We start from the raw sequence: 16,421 nt of genomic DNA, 5'->3' as shown, positions 1-16,421 counted from the left end.
CACTAGTTAATCCTGCTTTTATACAAACAACGTCCAATAAGTGTGCCTAGTGCTTAAAATGTTGATTTTCAGCCTGCAGACACGTGATCATGAAAAGGCCCTAGAGCGGTCACGGGGTCACCTGCGGTCATACGCCAGGCTGGATGGGTCTGCCAGCCGCCCTCCTGCTGCCACCACTGTGACCTGGTTTGAAGACAGTTTTTCTCTAATGTGAGGGCTGACACAGGGGGCTGCTATGCTCCTGTCCCCAGAAATGTCACTCGACGATGAGCTGGCCTCATGGGTAATTCCTTCCCGGAGCTGTCAGGGCGCTCGGATGAGACCGAAGTGGGCTAAGGGCCTGGTCCATGGTGGCTGCTCAATACGGCACACCTCATGCCACACGGAGTAGATGCCTGGCTGCCTGAGGAGTGTCACCATGGAGCAACTTGTCATTGTCACTTAGGAAGTGAACAAAACCCAGAATAATCACAAGTGATTGTGAGCCTTTTATAGTCATTGAAAACTGCTGATCTCCTTTCCTTCCACGTAACCATTCTGGGAGTCAAATAAATATGAAGCGTAATGACACCTGCCTGCCCGGTACTCTGGGAAGTATCCCCCAAATTCTGTCTTTCATCTCAAGAACCAATACATCCACCAGCTTTCCCTTTTGAAGTCCCTAAATAAGGAAGCTCTATCTAGCACCACGCAGATGACTAAAGCGGAGGAAGTAATTTAAAATTAGAAAGAACATTCAGGTCATGTTTTAAGTTGGGTAGAAACTTAACAGGACAGACTCAAGAGCACTCTAGAGCCAAACAAGTGATCCAGTTCAACTTGCTGGCATCAGGGAAGAGAAAACGTGTCTCAGAGGGGCAGGCTGACCTGCCTGATGTCACAGGACAGAGCTCGTGCCCCCGGCCAGGGCTGACAAATGTTCTGCAGTTTTGCTATAGGATATAATGGGCCCACGTTTAGTCTTTACTTCAAAGTTTTTGAAGGAAACGCCTAATGGGATGGACGCCATTCCACCTTACATACGATTCACGCGGAGACAAAAGGTCGTGCCGCACCTGCTGGGAAGGCGTCCGCTGTACACCGAGAGACAATTTTATAATACCCCTCCTGAGCGAGCTGCATGACAAATTACCTTTGTCAAGAAAAAGGCAACAATAAAACCACCTTATTTAAAGGCTTTTTAACCTCAACACTCCCAATACGTTGCATGGGGTCATTCTCTGTGGTGAGGGGCTGTCCTGTGCTGGAGCACGCTCAGTGGCCCTGATCTCTGCCCGCTAGAAGCCAGAAGCACCCCGTTCTGTTGTGACAACCAACCACGCTTCCAGCTACTGCTCAACGTTGCCTAGGGGACAAACTCCCAGCTGAGAACCACACGTAGATACTATTTTCTAGTAACTGAGAAAAACACCTTCCAACCTTTGGGTCTTTTTATCCTATAAGGTTACTGGTGTCCTGTAAGACTGTAGCCTTTGGGGTGTAAAGGTCTGACCTCAAGATGGAATATGGTGGCTAGCTGCCTGGTTGCAACTCCTGCCCTATGAAGCCTGATGCTTACACTGCCTCCTCCTCAGCTGGGCTTGTGTTCTGTTGTGTGCCACACACATCAGGCTTCCGAATCCATCCTTATTCATTCGTTCAAACACGTTCTGCAGCGCTACGCAAACACAATAAAGCAAAGGGCATCCACTCCCTCAACAGAAACTGCCTGGGGGGGCACCGACCACCCACCAGCTGCCCTGAGCTGGGGTGGGGGGCAGGTCTAGATGATGCCACACTCTGGGTGGATTATCAGGGAAGGAATGAACCACTTACAGGGACCCCCAAGATACTCAAAGTTCTGTAGATCTCTCGGTTTCCTACAAAAGCTTCTTTTGAACCAGCCAGTCACGTGTGCCATTCCCACCTTCCTAGGTCAATTCAGAATGGGGTAATGATCACGTGTAGAGATGCTGGGAACACTCCATGGGCCGGCTCTGTTCTGAGAATCCTATGTGTATTAGCTCATTTAGTCCTCACCATAAACCTGTGAATTAGCTACCATTCTCCCCATTTCACAAATAGGAAACTGAGGCCCACAGAAGGTCAGTAATTTGCCCAAAGCCTTGTGAGCTGGTGCTAGAGTTGGGATTCACTCCCAGCAGCATGCTTCTGGGGTCCACGCCCCAAGTACACGTAGGGCGGTGAGGCGCTCCGTTGAGCCAAGCTGGGCACCCCGGGGCCATCCCCAGCGCACACTGTATAAACAGCTCTGACACTGGCGATCTGGGAGTGTGAACAGACCGCAGCCCCAGAGGCCAGAGGTGAGGATGCGCTCTGTAGAGCATCCTTGGGAGCTGCCAGCATCCTGTCTCTGGTGACCACATCGCGGCAGGGTTCACAGTGCATCTGAAAGCCCACGGCCCTAAGCACCGTCCATGCACGGTCCGCCCTGATCAGCACAATACCTGGGATGCCTCAGTGCGTAGCTTTGGGGTCATGCCTTGACCACCAGAGCAGTCTGCACACGCCGGCTTTCCCTTTGCCCTTGTCTCTGAGAAGAAACGGGAAGGGAAGCAACCTGCAGACACGTTCTGCACCGAAGAGACAGGAACCAGCAAGAGAACCCAAGTGGACCTACCTCAGGTACATGCCAATGGCATATGCGCACAGGAACGAGTAATCCAGGGCCCCGAGCAGCTGCTGGTAGTTATCCTGGTCTACATGGGAAACAAATCAACAGGAAGCGGTGAGTACTGTTTACTTTTCACTCAATCCTGGTTTATGTTCTGGGCCAGGACCATAAAACACAAACACGCGCCCTGTACAGTTGGGCGGTGTGCTCAGGAGGAGGATGGGGTCGTTTCAAGCACAGGAAACGTAGCGGAACATCTTCTGGTTGGCTTCTTGACAAAGGGAAAGAAAGTTGCCACATTTTCAAATACTAAATAAACACTATCTGGGTCAGAGGAAATCCCCACGGCTCACAGGCGGCCTGTGGTGTGTTCAGTTGGCCTCCCGCGTGAGGCTGGCTCCTCCTCTGCAGCCCCTGCCCTGTGCCTCTTGGGGTCCCCCTTCTGTCCACCACGGTGGATGCCCTGCAAACCCTCTCTCAGCTCCAACCCTCTCTCAGCTTCGACACGGACAAAACACAAGGTCTCTTCAGCAGATCTCCCAGGATGAGAATCTGTCAGGTGGCGGCGCAGATGCCACAGATACAGCAGCTGTGGAAGGAGGGCCACTTGACAGGCAACGGCTGTCCCGGGAGAGGCGGTCACACTGGAGCACGTGGTTACTGCGGCTCGGATGGGCCAGGCTGGGAGTCCGGCAGGGCCCCAGCTCTCTGCACACCCCCACCCAGCCGTGGAGGAGCCGGAGGATGGACGCTTCTGGAATCGAGTGCTCCAGGTGGTGGGGAGGATGGAGAACTCACCAAACGGGGCCCAGCTGCAGTCCGTCTCATTGTCTGCTGGCCGGTGGGAGGGGGTGCCACTGGCTTTCTGGCTCTGGCTTTTGAATTCGACCTCCTCCCCGTGCAGGGCAGTGCAGTACCTGTGGAGCTCGCCCTGGGACACCCGCGGGTGTCAGAGGCCAGACAGAGAAAGGGGACTCAGGTGAGGCTCGGCGGGCTCACAGCAGAAAGCCCTCCTAGGGCAACCATGTCCCGGGGGGTGAGGCCCCTCCTGCAGGACCTGCAGAGTGCCCCCGGGACTGAGGCTTGTCGGACCCTCTGCGACACACACACACACACACACACACACACACACACGGCCCCAAAGATGGTGGCTCTGAGCAGCCACACAGCTGGAAACTGCCTGCCGCTGTCCTGGCACCACCTGCCCACGGTGAAGAATGGTGCCGTCCTGCTAGATTCAGACAAGCAAACACTGCCCAGCAAAGCAAGAGAACAAGCCACAGGTCCACACGACGGTGAGGACCAGTCTCCCCACAACAGAAGCGAAGAGTGCCAATGGCTGGACTCCTATGACCCCGGAGAACAGGCATGGAACCCTCGGTGGCGCTGGTGGGACCAGGAGTCACCTGAAGGAGCACAGTGATGGGGGACAGGGCACACGGGCGCCGGAGCTGGAAGGGAGCCTGACCTTAGGCAAGGTGACGACTTCCAGAGTGAGCATGTAAATATTTGACAGGCTAGACACTTAAGATCTGGGGACACTACTGTGTGCCAATCATACCTCAGTAAAACCACTAAACAGCCGGGGCAGAAGGCCACAGCCCAGCAGGCTGTCCGCGGAGCCGGCAGGCAGGCCAGGGGCACAGGTGCTCCGCGGGAAGGAGCACGAGGCCCGGGAGCTCTCCGGCTGACGGGTGTGGGGGCCCGGGCAAGCTGCTCTCCCCCTGCCTGTGCGCCCGCCTGCAGACAGGGCTGCCCCTCCTCACCCCCAGAACTCCTACGGGGACCCACGGTGCTGGACACCACGTTCCAGCACCGTGCTTGGGACTAGGCGCCCTCGAGGAAAAGTGGCCTTGGCACTGGGGCTTGGAGGTGCCAGGAAGAGTTGCAGGGGTGGTCACGGGGGCCGTGCACAGGGCACAGGGGATGCTCCTTAGGGAGAGGAGCCCCACTTCCAGAAAAGGGCCACGTGACACCGGGGCCCATCTTGTTACAGGGGAGCGTCCATGCACCTGCCAGTCTGCCATTCAGCTCCCTGCCACCCGCTGTGGGTTTTCTGGGTTTTTCACTCCAAGTGGCTCAGAGGAAGCAATCTTCCAGATTGAGGGCAGACAGAAGACATCCTCAAGGTCAGGGAGGTGGTCCTTAGTGGGAGCGAGGGCTCTACGGGGCATTCCTTACCAAGCAGCCACCTGAGAGAGGCAGGGGGCCTGGGGGGCATGAGGAAAGTGGGCACTTTCCAGGATACCAGGAGAGGTATCCCTCCAGGTTGGGACACAGGACAGGGGGCACAGAGCTCCGCCGCGGTGCAGCGGGTGGGGGGCAGCCAGAGTCCTGCCTACGGCCCTCCTTTGCTGACACCCGTTTCTTCAGGAGGGAGTCGCCAAAGAGGTTGATGACTTCCGAACGGCTGCCCTTGCCAGGGCTGTGGTCAGCCTGGTCTGGACACCTCCTGGCTTTGCGTGGACACACGCCGCTGGGACCTGGCACGGCACATGGGACTCAGCCACCTTGTGGTCCTGTGGCTTTGTCGTCAGCACTGGGCGAGCTGCTGGAAATTCAGACTCTGCCCTAAAAATTAGCTGAGGGCTCCGCTTTACAAGCTCAGTTAAGTCTCTGCAAAATAGCTTTCTTGTCTCCGCCTGGGATTACTCAGCCTCCTCTGTCCCTGCCTGTGCTCCAGGCTCGCCGGTTGGATGTGGCCGCGAACACGGAGGGAGGCTGGCAAGGCCGAGCCCCTCTTCCTGCACGTGTTCCCCATTCCTCTGATTTTATGCGTGGCTCCTCCTGTTCGCCTGCAGAAGTCAGCCTGGGCCCGACCCTGAGCAGCACGGTCCTCCTGGTTCACGTCCCACAGAGAAAGCTCAGGCTGGCTGGGGGAGGACCAGCCTGCTGAGGAGCTCGTGCGGGGGCTTACGTGGGTGCAGGGGAGGCTGCAGACCACTGCTCCACGCAGGGTTTCACATCCTCTCCCATCACGTCATTGTCCCAGGGAGCAACCGTAGCGAGAAATAGAGAACGTTGGAAAGGTCCCTTCTTGTTTCAGGGACAAGCAGAAAAGGGTTTCCGTTTGGTTCGTCCCGTGGTGAGGGGGCTCTGTGCTGGGACCTCGGTGCTAAGGTGCTGGCTTCCCGCCTCCGAGAACGGTGTGGGGACCAGTCTTCCCAGGGCCGCTCGGAGGGTGCAGTCATTGGCAGCCGTGGGCAGGGGGCCCCCCACTCACAGCCAGACCTCAGCCCCCACCGAGCCCCCTCCCCCTGGAAGCATGATCTCCGCCTCTCCGGGCCGCTGGAAGGCTGCACAAAAGCAAGACAAGTCTTCATATTGCTGTGGCACAAAGGGTCCTGGGGATGCTCGTATCGCCACATGCTGGTTTTCAATGACGCTACCATGTTTTCACATTTCAATGAGTTTTACTCCCAAGTCTGGTGTTTGAGGAAAAATTACGGATTAATTAGACCAAGATGAACTGATCAGAAAAATGCTCAGCAGGTGACAGGCTCACATGTCACAGTGTGAATCATTAGGGGGCTAGTCCTTCATCGTCCCAAAAGCAGTCGCCTTTGCCAATTTTTACGGAGTGCTTCGACAGATAACAGGAACTCATCAACACGTGACACCGGGCAGTCATTAAAAGCTGGGCAATCAGAAGACTACGTGGCGTGGAGCACTCAGGGTACACGACCCTCGAGGTCATCTATCACCGTCTGTGTGACCCACGGCACAACAGCAGCAACAAAATACACAGCAGATGCCACAGGGACTGGAAGGTGGGGTGAGGGCGGAAGGGCATGGTGTCCGCAAGATGGGAGGCCAGAGAACAGCCACGGAGCCACAAACAATGCGGGTGGGGGGCGGGGGGGGGCAGGGTGGGGTGCGGGGTGTTTGTACTTGTCCCCTTCTGCAGATCCATCTGCAGCCCTAGCCCATCCCGCTGTCCCCACCCCAGCACTGGGCAGCGAAAGGGAACCACGTGCGACCAGCGGGCAACAGGGCCCTTCCAAGGCGACACTATTCTACACACATGCTCGTCCTCACAGCCACGAGGCACACACATCCTTACTCGGAGGTACATTTAAGGAAGACTGTTGTTTAAGCTTGGAACCCGAGCAACATCACAGAGCGACTATGTGTGCTCCCTCAGTCATTCCACAACTGGGTGGGCCACCTCCTGGGTCCTCAGGCCCGTCTGGCCCTATGGCTACAGCCACACTGCTGGCTCTGTGACTGAGCACTAAGCCAACCGGGCAGAGACCAGGCAGGGGTCACAACTGTGGAGAGGTGACAGACGGTGGGAAGGGCAGGTCAGAGCGGGATGCAGGCCTTATCAGCAACCCCAGGAGAGGGGTGGTGGATGCACGGTGAGAACTTAGAGTGTGTGCATGCATGTGTGCACATGTGAGTGTACATAATCCACATTGGGGGGGGGGGCACGTGTAGTCAGCTTTCTGTCGTTCACCAGGTGGTGGGGGTCCTTTATACTTTTAAAAATCTCTGGGTTACAGGGGCGCCTGGGGTGGCTCAGCGGTTGAGCATCTGCCTTCGGCTCAGGGTGTGATCCCAGGGTCCTGGAATCAAGTCTCACATTAGGCTCCCCACAGGGAGCCTTCTTCTCCCTCTGTGTCTCTCATGAATAAATAAATAAAACCTTAAAAAAAAAAAAAGAAAGAAAGCAAGCTCTGGGTTACAAAAACTTTTCAAGCATTCTCTGAAAGAAGTCCTGAAAGACAGGAAGTTTGGGTGTCTGTGGTGGTGTGAATGCCTATTTCCCCCAAATTCTTGTGTTGCAACCTGACCTGCAAGGATGGTGGTAGGAGCTGGGGGCCTTTGTGAGGAGAGCAGGTCAGGAGGGATCCTCATGAACGAGGTGAGTGCCCTTGAAGAGGGGACCCCAGAGAGCTCCCATGCCTCCTCCCGCATGAAGACCTAGGAAGGCAGCCAGCTGCAGGCCGGAAGAGAGCAGTGACCAGGACCCCACCACGCCAGCACCCTGGCCCGGGGCGTCCAGCCTCCAGAACTGTGCACCACCCAGTCCATGGGATGCTCAGAGCAGCACGAGTGGGAGGAGGACACACAGCTGGTTGCACCAAGCATGACCTGCATGTGGCAGGTGGTCTGAGGGAACACAGGTGCCATAGGGCAGCAGCGCAAACACACACCCACTACACGGGGGTACAGAACGAGGTAGGGGAGCTTTCTCCTTATTGCTAATTTTTCAAAACTGGAATCATTCCATACAGACTTAAGTACACCTTAACACTTCTTACTCAAAATATACCATTTTGAAATCTTTGTGTCAACTGGTTTGGCTCTAATTCTTGTTTTTCTTCTTTTTTTTTAAATTATTTATTTAGTTACTGATTTATTGTTTTTTTATTTTTATTTTTTTGATTTATTAGTTTTTTAAAGTTTATTTTACTTTATTTTTTGAGGGAACCTCTGTGCCCAACACGGGGCTTGAACTCACAACCCCGGGATTGAGAGTCACGTACACTCTTCTGACTGAGCCAGCCAGGAGCCCCCCTAATTCTTTTAAGTGGTTGCACATGTCAGAATACAGACTGGCCATAATTTACTCAAACTTGCACCTGATTAGGGTCACATAATATGCAGGGTTCCCCCCCCCCTTTGGCTTTTTTTAACGTAAGCCGTGCTACAATGAAGGCACCCATGCAGATTCTAAGAACGGACCCTTTCATTCTCATGGGTGAGAGTCCCAGGGCGGGCTGAAGGGTGCATGTTTTTTACTTTCAGTAGGTGTTCACAGAAGGCTCCTGGGAGGCCTGGAGCCCTGCATCTGGTGCCGCCGGTGACCAGGGCTCATGTGCGGTCAGGTGGGGTGTCAGGCAATCCAGTGCTCCTTCCACTGGCCTTTGTGATCACTCACAAGCTTGCACACGGCTCATCCAGTTTGGCGAGATTCCGAATCCTTGTCTGTGAACCACCTCTCCACCCGCCCTGGCCGTCCTCCTTCCGGTTTACCAACTTCACACCACTAAGACGGACTTAATTTTGTTCTTGGATTTTTACTTATTTATTACACTTAAATCTTTACTCCAACCATTTTTTAGACAATAAGGATTCAACTTTACTCTTCTAGACAAACAGCCAGCTGTGCTCACGCCCTTTGCTAAAGAACCTACACTTTTCCCACCACCCCCATCAACCAATGCCGAATTTTCTATTCTCTTCCGCTGACCTCTTGGTCTGTTCTCATGCAATACCATAAAAAGTAAATTACAATGGCTTAAAAATGCTATCTTTTCCACACTCTCCTTGGTCATTAACTCTTGGACATTTTTCCACATAAATTCTAAGATGATTTTGTTCAGTTAAAGAGGCACTGCTGAGACTTTCCACTGGAGCTGCCTTCTGCTGAAGCATTCACACGGGACGCCGGCCTTTCCAGCCAGCAGCTTTCCCACCCAAAGCCAAGGTGTGCACTGCCAGCTTTCCCAGCTGTCTTCCATCTGCTGCTGAGCTTTTCCTAGCTTCCTCCTTCCAGGCTCTGTGTGTGCAGAGAGGGCTGGGCGCTCACACTCAGCCCGTGGGGGCACACGGCTGCCTGCAGCTCAGGCTCTCCTGAAGCCCCCCGCATCAGGAGGCGGGGCTGGGGCGGCAGGGGGAAGGGAGGAGGGCTGTGTGCGCACCCCCATGGGCTCCCAGCCCGTTTCCATCGCTGCCACCTTTGCTTCTTTTTGCTACACCAAGATGACGTATGTCATGTCCCTCTCTTTTAAATGTCATTAAAGAATATGAACCATTTTATAATTCACAACAACTGGTGATCAATTCCAGGCAAGCAATACAGGCTACAGATAATTCAAAGTATTCCTTGGGTCACCAGAATCGTCCCCAGCTCTAGTTTTATAAATGAGATGCGCTAGAGCACATAAAAGCTTTGCAAGGTGTTATAAAGTTTAAGTTAAAGTACGTAGTGGGACATCCTTATCTATCTTAGGAAACTGTGCGTGCGGCCAACCCACGTCCAAGCACAGCTAAGGTGCAAAGTGTGAAAATCTGTGTGTGGCAGAAAATCCAGCTGTGGGGCTGCGGATGTACTCGGGTGCTTCCAATGCCCTGCAGGCCCCGGGGCACAGAGGTTGGAAGCAAAGTCCCTGCAAAATTCACCGGAGCTGGCACCACCCTGCATGCGGGGACTGGGCTCCCGAGTCCCCAGGCCGCTGTGGGGACTCTGTAAGTGATGAGCAGGTGCGCTGTGTGGCGCCACGGGCTTCAACAAACCCTGGGACTGAAAGAATGTTTCCAGGGGGGCTGATGGGACCCTGCTTCATCGTGACGCCACTCATCGGTAAGCCCCAAGCTCCTTACAGGAGCCGGGAGGGTGCCTGCAACACTGCTACATCCTTTTTTGGCTGAGTGAGGCCCCTCATGATGTCACATCAAATCCAAGTGTCCTGTCCTGCCACAAAGATCCTCCAGTGGCCAGTGGGCCTTCCCCACCCTGCCTGTGTCCCATCAGAGCCTCTGCCCACCATCCGGGGCCTCAGGGTGAGGGCTCACCCTCCACCTCCTACTCCAGGCGTCCACCCCCCATTCCAAGCTCAATCCTGGAACCCACCCCAGACTCTGCAACCCCTCTTGCTCAGTCAGCCCCACAGCGCTCACTGGGACCTCCAAGAGTCTCTTCCATTTTTATAATTTGCCTTTTCTCGAGCTGTACGTATGCTTCCCTAACAAGGAAGACGGAGAGTGAGTGGTAATATTTAAATGTAGTGGCTGGGGCGCCTGGGTGGCTCAGTGGTTGAGCATCTGCCTTCAGCTCAGGGCATGATCCCGGGGTCCTGGGATCGAGTCCTGCATCGGGGTCCCTGCAGGCAGCCTGCTTCTCCCTCTGTGTCTCTCAAGAATAAATAAATAAAATCTTTAAAAAAATTAAAAAGAAATAAATGTAGTGGCTGGTCCTTGGGGCGATGTTACAGTTCCTGGTTGGGTGCAGTAAAGCCCACTATCTCTTGTGCCTCTTTCAAAAACCACATTTTTAAAGTTCTGCAAACATTTCCACAGCCATTAAAACTCAGTATATCAAAAACTCGAGGATTCTGCAAGCGACGTGAAAGACATGGAAGCTTCTGGATTACTAAAGACCAAGGAGGAACTGTAGGATTCTTTGCATAGTTGGATGCTGTTTAAGTCCACTGGGTATTCCTGGGGAATGGGGAACATCACACTGTCCGTGAAAGCCGAAGCCTGGCTCGGCATTGCCTGTCCCATTGGCCTGAAGACAGGCGAGAGCGAGCACTCAACCACCAGTGGGAAGGGAGGAAGTGTGGCCACAGAGGTCAGAACTCCAGTGCTAGACCTGGGTCCCGGCCTATGACTAAGTGAGGGAAGGGGCAATTGAGCTGTCAATCAGCAACCTTGGCGCTGGACAATTTCCTTGTTCCTTCAACAATCAAGAGTCAAGCCTGTTGACACTTTATAGGCAAAATGATGTCATTCCACTGAGGGTGAAAGAATTATCCTGCTTCTTCCCCAGTTAGAACTGGCTACCACGTAGGATCGTCTAATTTAATCTTCTTTTCTCACAGTGCAGTTAAATGCCTGCCGAGCACTTTCCTCCTCACCCATTGCTCAAACAAAAGCTCAGGGTTCTAAGAATAATAAGTCACCACCACAGCCAGACTTAGGATCAGAGCACAGCAACAGTAGAGGCACTCTGGGGAACGGTTTAAGATTGGATACATTCAGAGGGAAAATTCACAGACGGAATAAATATTTAATTAAGCTTGAGAATTCTGCAACTACCAACTAGTGTCACTGAAAGTATATCACCTCTAAGATGCTGAACCCTAAAAACATCTCCAAGATTTTCATTTCAGAAAAGAGAAACTAACAAAGCAGGATAACCTGCTTCTAAACCATCTGTTTCCTCCATTTATCTCACCGCCCTCCCCTACACCCTCCATATCCTCCCCCACAAACTCCCCCCACTCCCAAACCAGCTCCTAAAGGGACCTCTGCCTCCTTACAGAAACTGCGGGCAGGATATGAAACAGGGTTTTTTTTTGTGATTTCTTACCTTAACTATGCTGATAGGCTTTCGGGACAGGTGGAAACTTGCATACAGCAAAAATGTTAAAATAAAAATGAAGGCTCTGTACCTGAAACACAAAGCAGAGGTAGGTAGAGGGTGACGTAAAATAAAATTCATTAAGAATACATTATATTCCCCTTGCCTCCAGAGACATATCTAGAAGCATGTTGTGAGGGCCGTTGTCAGAGACATCAGTGCCTGTGCTCTCTTCCAGGATTTTTATGGTTTCAGGTCTCACATTTAGGTCTTGCATCCATTCTGAGTTTATCTTTTTGTTTGGTGTAAGAAAGTGGTCCAGTTTCATTCTCCTGCATGGGGCTGTCCAGTTTTCCCAACATCATTTGTTGAAGAGACTTTTTCCTGTTGCATATTCTTGCCTCCTTTTTTGAAGATTAATTGACTATGTATAATTACGGATTTATTTCTGGGCTCTCCAGTCCATTCCACTGATCTATGCGTCTGCGCCAGTACCATACTGTTCTGATCCCTCCAGCTTTGTAGTGAGCCTTGAAGTCTGGGACTGTGATGCCGCCACTTTTTTCTTTTTCAAGATCGCTTTGGCAATTCAGGGTCTTCCGTGGTTCCATACAAAGGTTAGGATTGTTTGTTCCAGCTCTGTGAGAAATGCCGCTGATATTTTGATAGGGACTGCATTGAATCTAGATTGTTTTGGGGGGTATACACATTTTAATAGTATTTGTTCTTCCAATCCATGAGCATGGGATGTCTTTCCATTTATTTGTGTCTTCTTTGATTTCTTTCATCAGTGTGTTACAGCTTTCAGAGTATAGATTTTTCACCTCTTTGGTTAAGTTTATTTGTAGATACTTTATTGTTTTGGGTACAATTGTAAATGGGATTGTTTTCTTAATTTCACTTTCTGCTGCTTCATTATTAGTGTATAGAGATGCAACGGGTTTCTGGATGTTAATTTTATCTTCCTGGACTTTTCTGAATTTATGTATCAGTTCTAGCAGTTTTTGGAGGAGTCTTTTCAAGTTTTCTATACATAGTATCATGTCATTTGCAGATAGTGAGAGTTTTATTTTCTTCCTTACCAATTTGGATGCCTCATTTCTTTTCGTTATCTGCTGTGGCTAGGACTTCCAGGACTATGTTGAATAACAGTGGTGAGAATGGACATCCTTGTCTTCTTCTTTGCCTTAGGGGAAAAGCTCTCAGTTTTTCCCCCTTAAGTGTGACGTTCACTGTGGGTTTTTCATATAAGGCCTTTATTATGTTGAGGCATATTCCTCTAGACCTACTTTGTTGAGGGTTTTTATCATGAGTGGATGTTATACTTTGCCAAGGGCTTTTTCTGCATCTATTGAAATGATCATATGGTTTTTATAATTTCTCCTATTGATGTAACATATCACATTGATTGTTTTGTGAAAACTGAACTACGCTTGTATCCCAGGAATAAATCCCACTTGATTGTGGGATATGATATTTCTGATATTGTTGGATTTGGTTTGCTAATATTTTGTTGAGGACTTTCACATGTATATTCATGAGATACTGGTCTGAAGAGATAAAAATCCTTAAAGGGAGCACATGAGGTACTTTCTCTGACATCGGCTGTAGCGACATTTTTCTAGGTAGGTCTCCTGAGGCAAGGGAAACAAAGGCAAAAATGAACTATTGGGAGTTCTCAAAATAGAAAGCTTCTGCACAATGAAGGAAACAATCAACAAAACTAAAAGGCAACCTACGGAGTATCATTGCAAATGACATATCTGATAAACAGTTAGTACCCAAATACATGAAGAATTTACACAACTCAACACCAAACAACAAATAATCCAATAGAAAATTAGGCAGAAGACATGAACAGACATTTCTCCAAAGAAGACATACAGATGGCCAACAGACATGTGCAAAGATGCTCAACATCACCTGGCATCAGGGAAATGCAAATCAAAACTACAATGAGAAGCTACCTCACACCTGTCAGAATGGCTAAAATCAACACAAGAAACAACAAGTGTTGTTGAGGATGTGGAGAAAGGGGAACCCTCTTAACGCTGCTGGTGGGAATGCAAGCTGGTGCAGCCACTCTGGAAAAGAGTATGGAGGTTCCTCAAGAAGTTCAAAATAAAACTACCCTACTACCCAATATTGGCACTACTGGGTATTTACTCTCAAAATACAAAAACACAAGTAGATATGTGCAATCCTTACATTTATAGCAGCATTACCTACAGTGGCCAAGATATGGAAGCTGTACAAGTGTCCACCGATAGATGAATGGGTAAAGAGGTGGTATGTATATCCAATGGGGTATTAGCCCTAAAAAGGAATGAAATCTTGCCATTTGCAACGATATGGACGGAGCTAGAGGGTATTATATGCTAAGTGAAACAAGTCAGTCAGAGAAAGACAAATACCATATGATCTCACTTATGTGGAATTTAAGAAACAAAACAAATGAGCAAATAGGAAAAAAGGAGAGAGAGACAAACCAAGCAATAGACTCCCAACTATAGAGATCACACTAATGGTTACTAGAGGGAAAGTGGGCAGGGGGATGGGTGACCTAGGTGGTGGGGATTAAGGAGTGCACTTTACAGGATGAAAATAAGTAAATAAATAATACACTGTAACTGTATTTTAACTTGTCTTATGCTGTGTATCATTCACTCAGCCCTGTATCAGTTATTAATCCTATTTGTAACATCACCATAATACATTTAAAAAATTTGCCATTTTTGCTTCCTGCAAATTGAAACTATTTAAATATTCATTTAAAAATATCTACAATCAAAGAGAAATTTGGGATGTAGATGAACAGAGTTCGCAAAGTAGACAGAAAGAAACCATTATCTGGTTTGTCACAGAATTAATGGCAAACTTCTTATAAGCCTGTATCCTGGGCATTGAAGATCATATCTATTTTTTACGTTTAGCATCTGTGCAACTTTTTAGAAGGATGCAAGCAAGGCAGGAATATAACTATGTCACTGACCTCCATGAGAAAGTCAGTGATGCAGACATGCTGCGAACAAGGCCGATGACATAAGAAAGCCTCGCCTAAAGCCCCGCTTGATTCTTGATTTATGTGAAAAGCAGTCCATGAGTAAGACTAATGTGAATCAGAGACTAAAGAAAAGAAGATGCTGTAGCAAGAAGATAAAAGTTCATTCCAGCCTCAAAGTTTGAACCACTCTCTAGAAAAGTATTTCTTAGGGAAGGAAACCTGCCAGCAGGAAGAATATTTGGCAAAAGGGGAGAGCAGGGGCCCCACCAGGAAGGCAAGGCAGGCCCCTCGTTTCAGGAAGCATAGCCCATAACCCTGAAGAGCCTTCCTGGTCCCGGCTTAAAGAGGCCAGTGACTTTCAAACAGAGCGGCCACCGGAGTGGACAGTCACCTATGGCAGAGGTATGGGCGACAGAAGGCACGAGGCAGGGCTCCACCTCACCCCACCTCAGGCATGCACGCTCACCCCACCCGGGCAACAGGGTTCTCTTCTCCAACCTCCACAGAGCGAAGTTCTGGGACTGAGGCAGCCCCAGGACCTCCCAGATCAGAGTCTCAGAGAAGGTTCTGGAGCCCTCAAGGAAGCTACGTGACACCCGTTCACAGGTATATTATCAAGGAGGAGAATCTGAATTTCATCATCAACCAGCTAAGGATTTCGGAAGAGTGGCTCTACTTCAACGGCCTTGGGTTCACACTCTCTGGTCTCTACCTAGACATAAACAGAATATTCTATGCACAAATATTTGATTCTTATTAAATACATTAACAAATTTATTAAATAGACTAAATCCAGAAGTAAAGAGCTCCTCTGTGTCCAGATAATGTCTGCAGATCCCCAGGGGCCCTCATGCCCCCAGTATTCTTAGATGGTAAAGTCTAAGTTTTCGGGCCTTAGTGGCCAACCTGGGCCTCTACTCTCACCTCTGGGCCTCTGTCCCTCTCTTCTAATGGACAGTCCCTACATGGAGGTCTCACCAGCGAGGGCCCAGTGGGGTGAAGGTGGTTTCCCCGACTGCCCTTGTTGGGGGATGCCCCATGAGCACAGGGGCCACGGGGTGGGGGCAGTACATGCTTCTGGACTGAATTGCACTTTCCTCGATGAATCAGCCTCTTTGGGGAGGCTAAGTGCCTACAGGCTGGCAGGGCGCTCTGAGAGAAGCTGTCCCGCAGTCAGAGCAAAGGGTGAACCTACATAGCAAACTAGAATTCTCCTGGACACAGACTCTAAGTCTCCTACTAAACAGGAAGCCCTATCTTCTATTTGGCTGGTGTCAGGGCCGACCCTAGTTTCCCTATTTCTCTGTCCTTCCTTTCTTCCTTTCCTTACCTTGTTTATGTAGGATTAGAGGAAGGTAAGAGCCAGCGGTCCAGGCTGCCTTTTCCCTTCCAGAAGGTTCTGACCACAGCAGTCACATCGATACACCTGTCCTAGAGAGTGAGCAGATATTTCACTTCCGCGGGACTAGCCAGGGTTATGGGACCAGAGGCCTATACAACCCTCCAGACTCGTTTTCCCATGTTGTAATTAATTCTATCCTCGCTTTGTCTTCCTTTATCATTTATGAAGCAGGATTGTGGATAGTATTTATTTCCTATTATCCATTTTGCACTGGGCTAAATCCTGTCTGCCCCCCAGAATTCAAGTCCATCCAAAAACCTCAGAACCATGGAAACCGAGTCCTGTGGATATAATCAGTTAAGTTGAGGTCCTACTGAACCCACGTATGACCTCAGATCACACGAGATCCTAAATCCAATGACTGATG

At 50.4% G+C, this 16,421-nt stretch overlaps 1 protein-coding gene across 5 annotated transcripts in view; it reads right to left on the bottom strand.

The window, feature by feature from the left end:
• The window catches only part of SLC37A1 (solute carrier family 37 member 1), a 74,165-nt gene that overhangs the window by 36,297 nt on the left and 21,447 nt on the right, over positions 1-16,421 (bottom strand). For all 5 annotated transcript variants that reach the window (XM_035709396.2, XM_025462069.3, XM_025462070.3 and 2 more), the window contains exons 3-5: positions 11,658-11,739; positions 3,413-3,545; positions 2,621-2,699 (exon numbers count right to left, since the gene is read on the bottom strand). In XM_035709396.2, the coding sequence (XP_035565289.2) occupies positions 2,621-2,699; positions 3,413-3,545; positions 11,658-11,739 (294 nt within the window). The remainder of the gene's footprint in view (positions 1-2,620; positions 2,700-3,412; positions 3,546-11,657; positions 11,740-16,421) is intronic.

The sequence above is a fragment of the Canis lupus genome, chromosome 31 (assembly GCF_003254725.2).
Source record: "Canis lupus dingo isolate Sandy chromosome 31, ASM325472v2, whole genome shotgun sequence".
NCBI classification, from domain to species: Eukaryota; Metazoa; Chordata; class Mammalia; order Carnivora; family Canidae; genus Canis; species Canis lupus.
The sequence above is the reverse complement of the archived record's forward strand: the minus strand, read 5'-3'. Positions and strand labels throughout refer to the sequence as shown.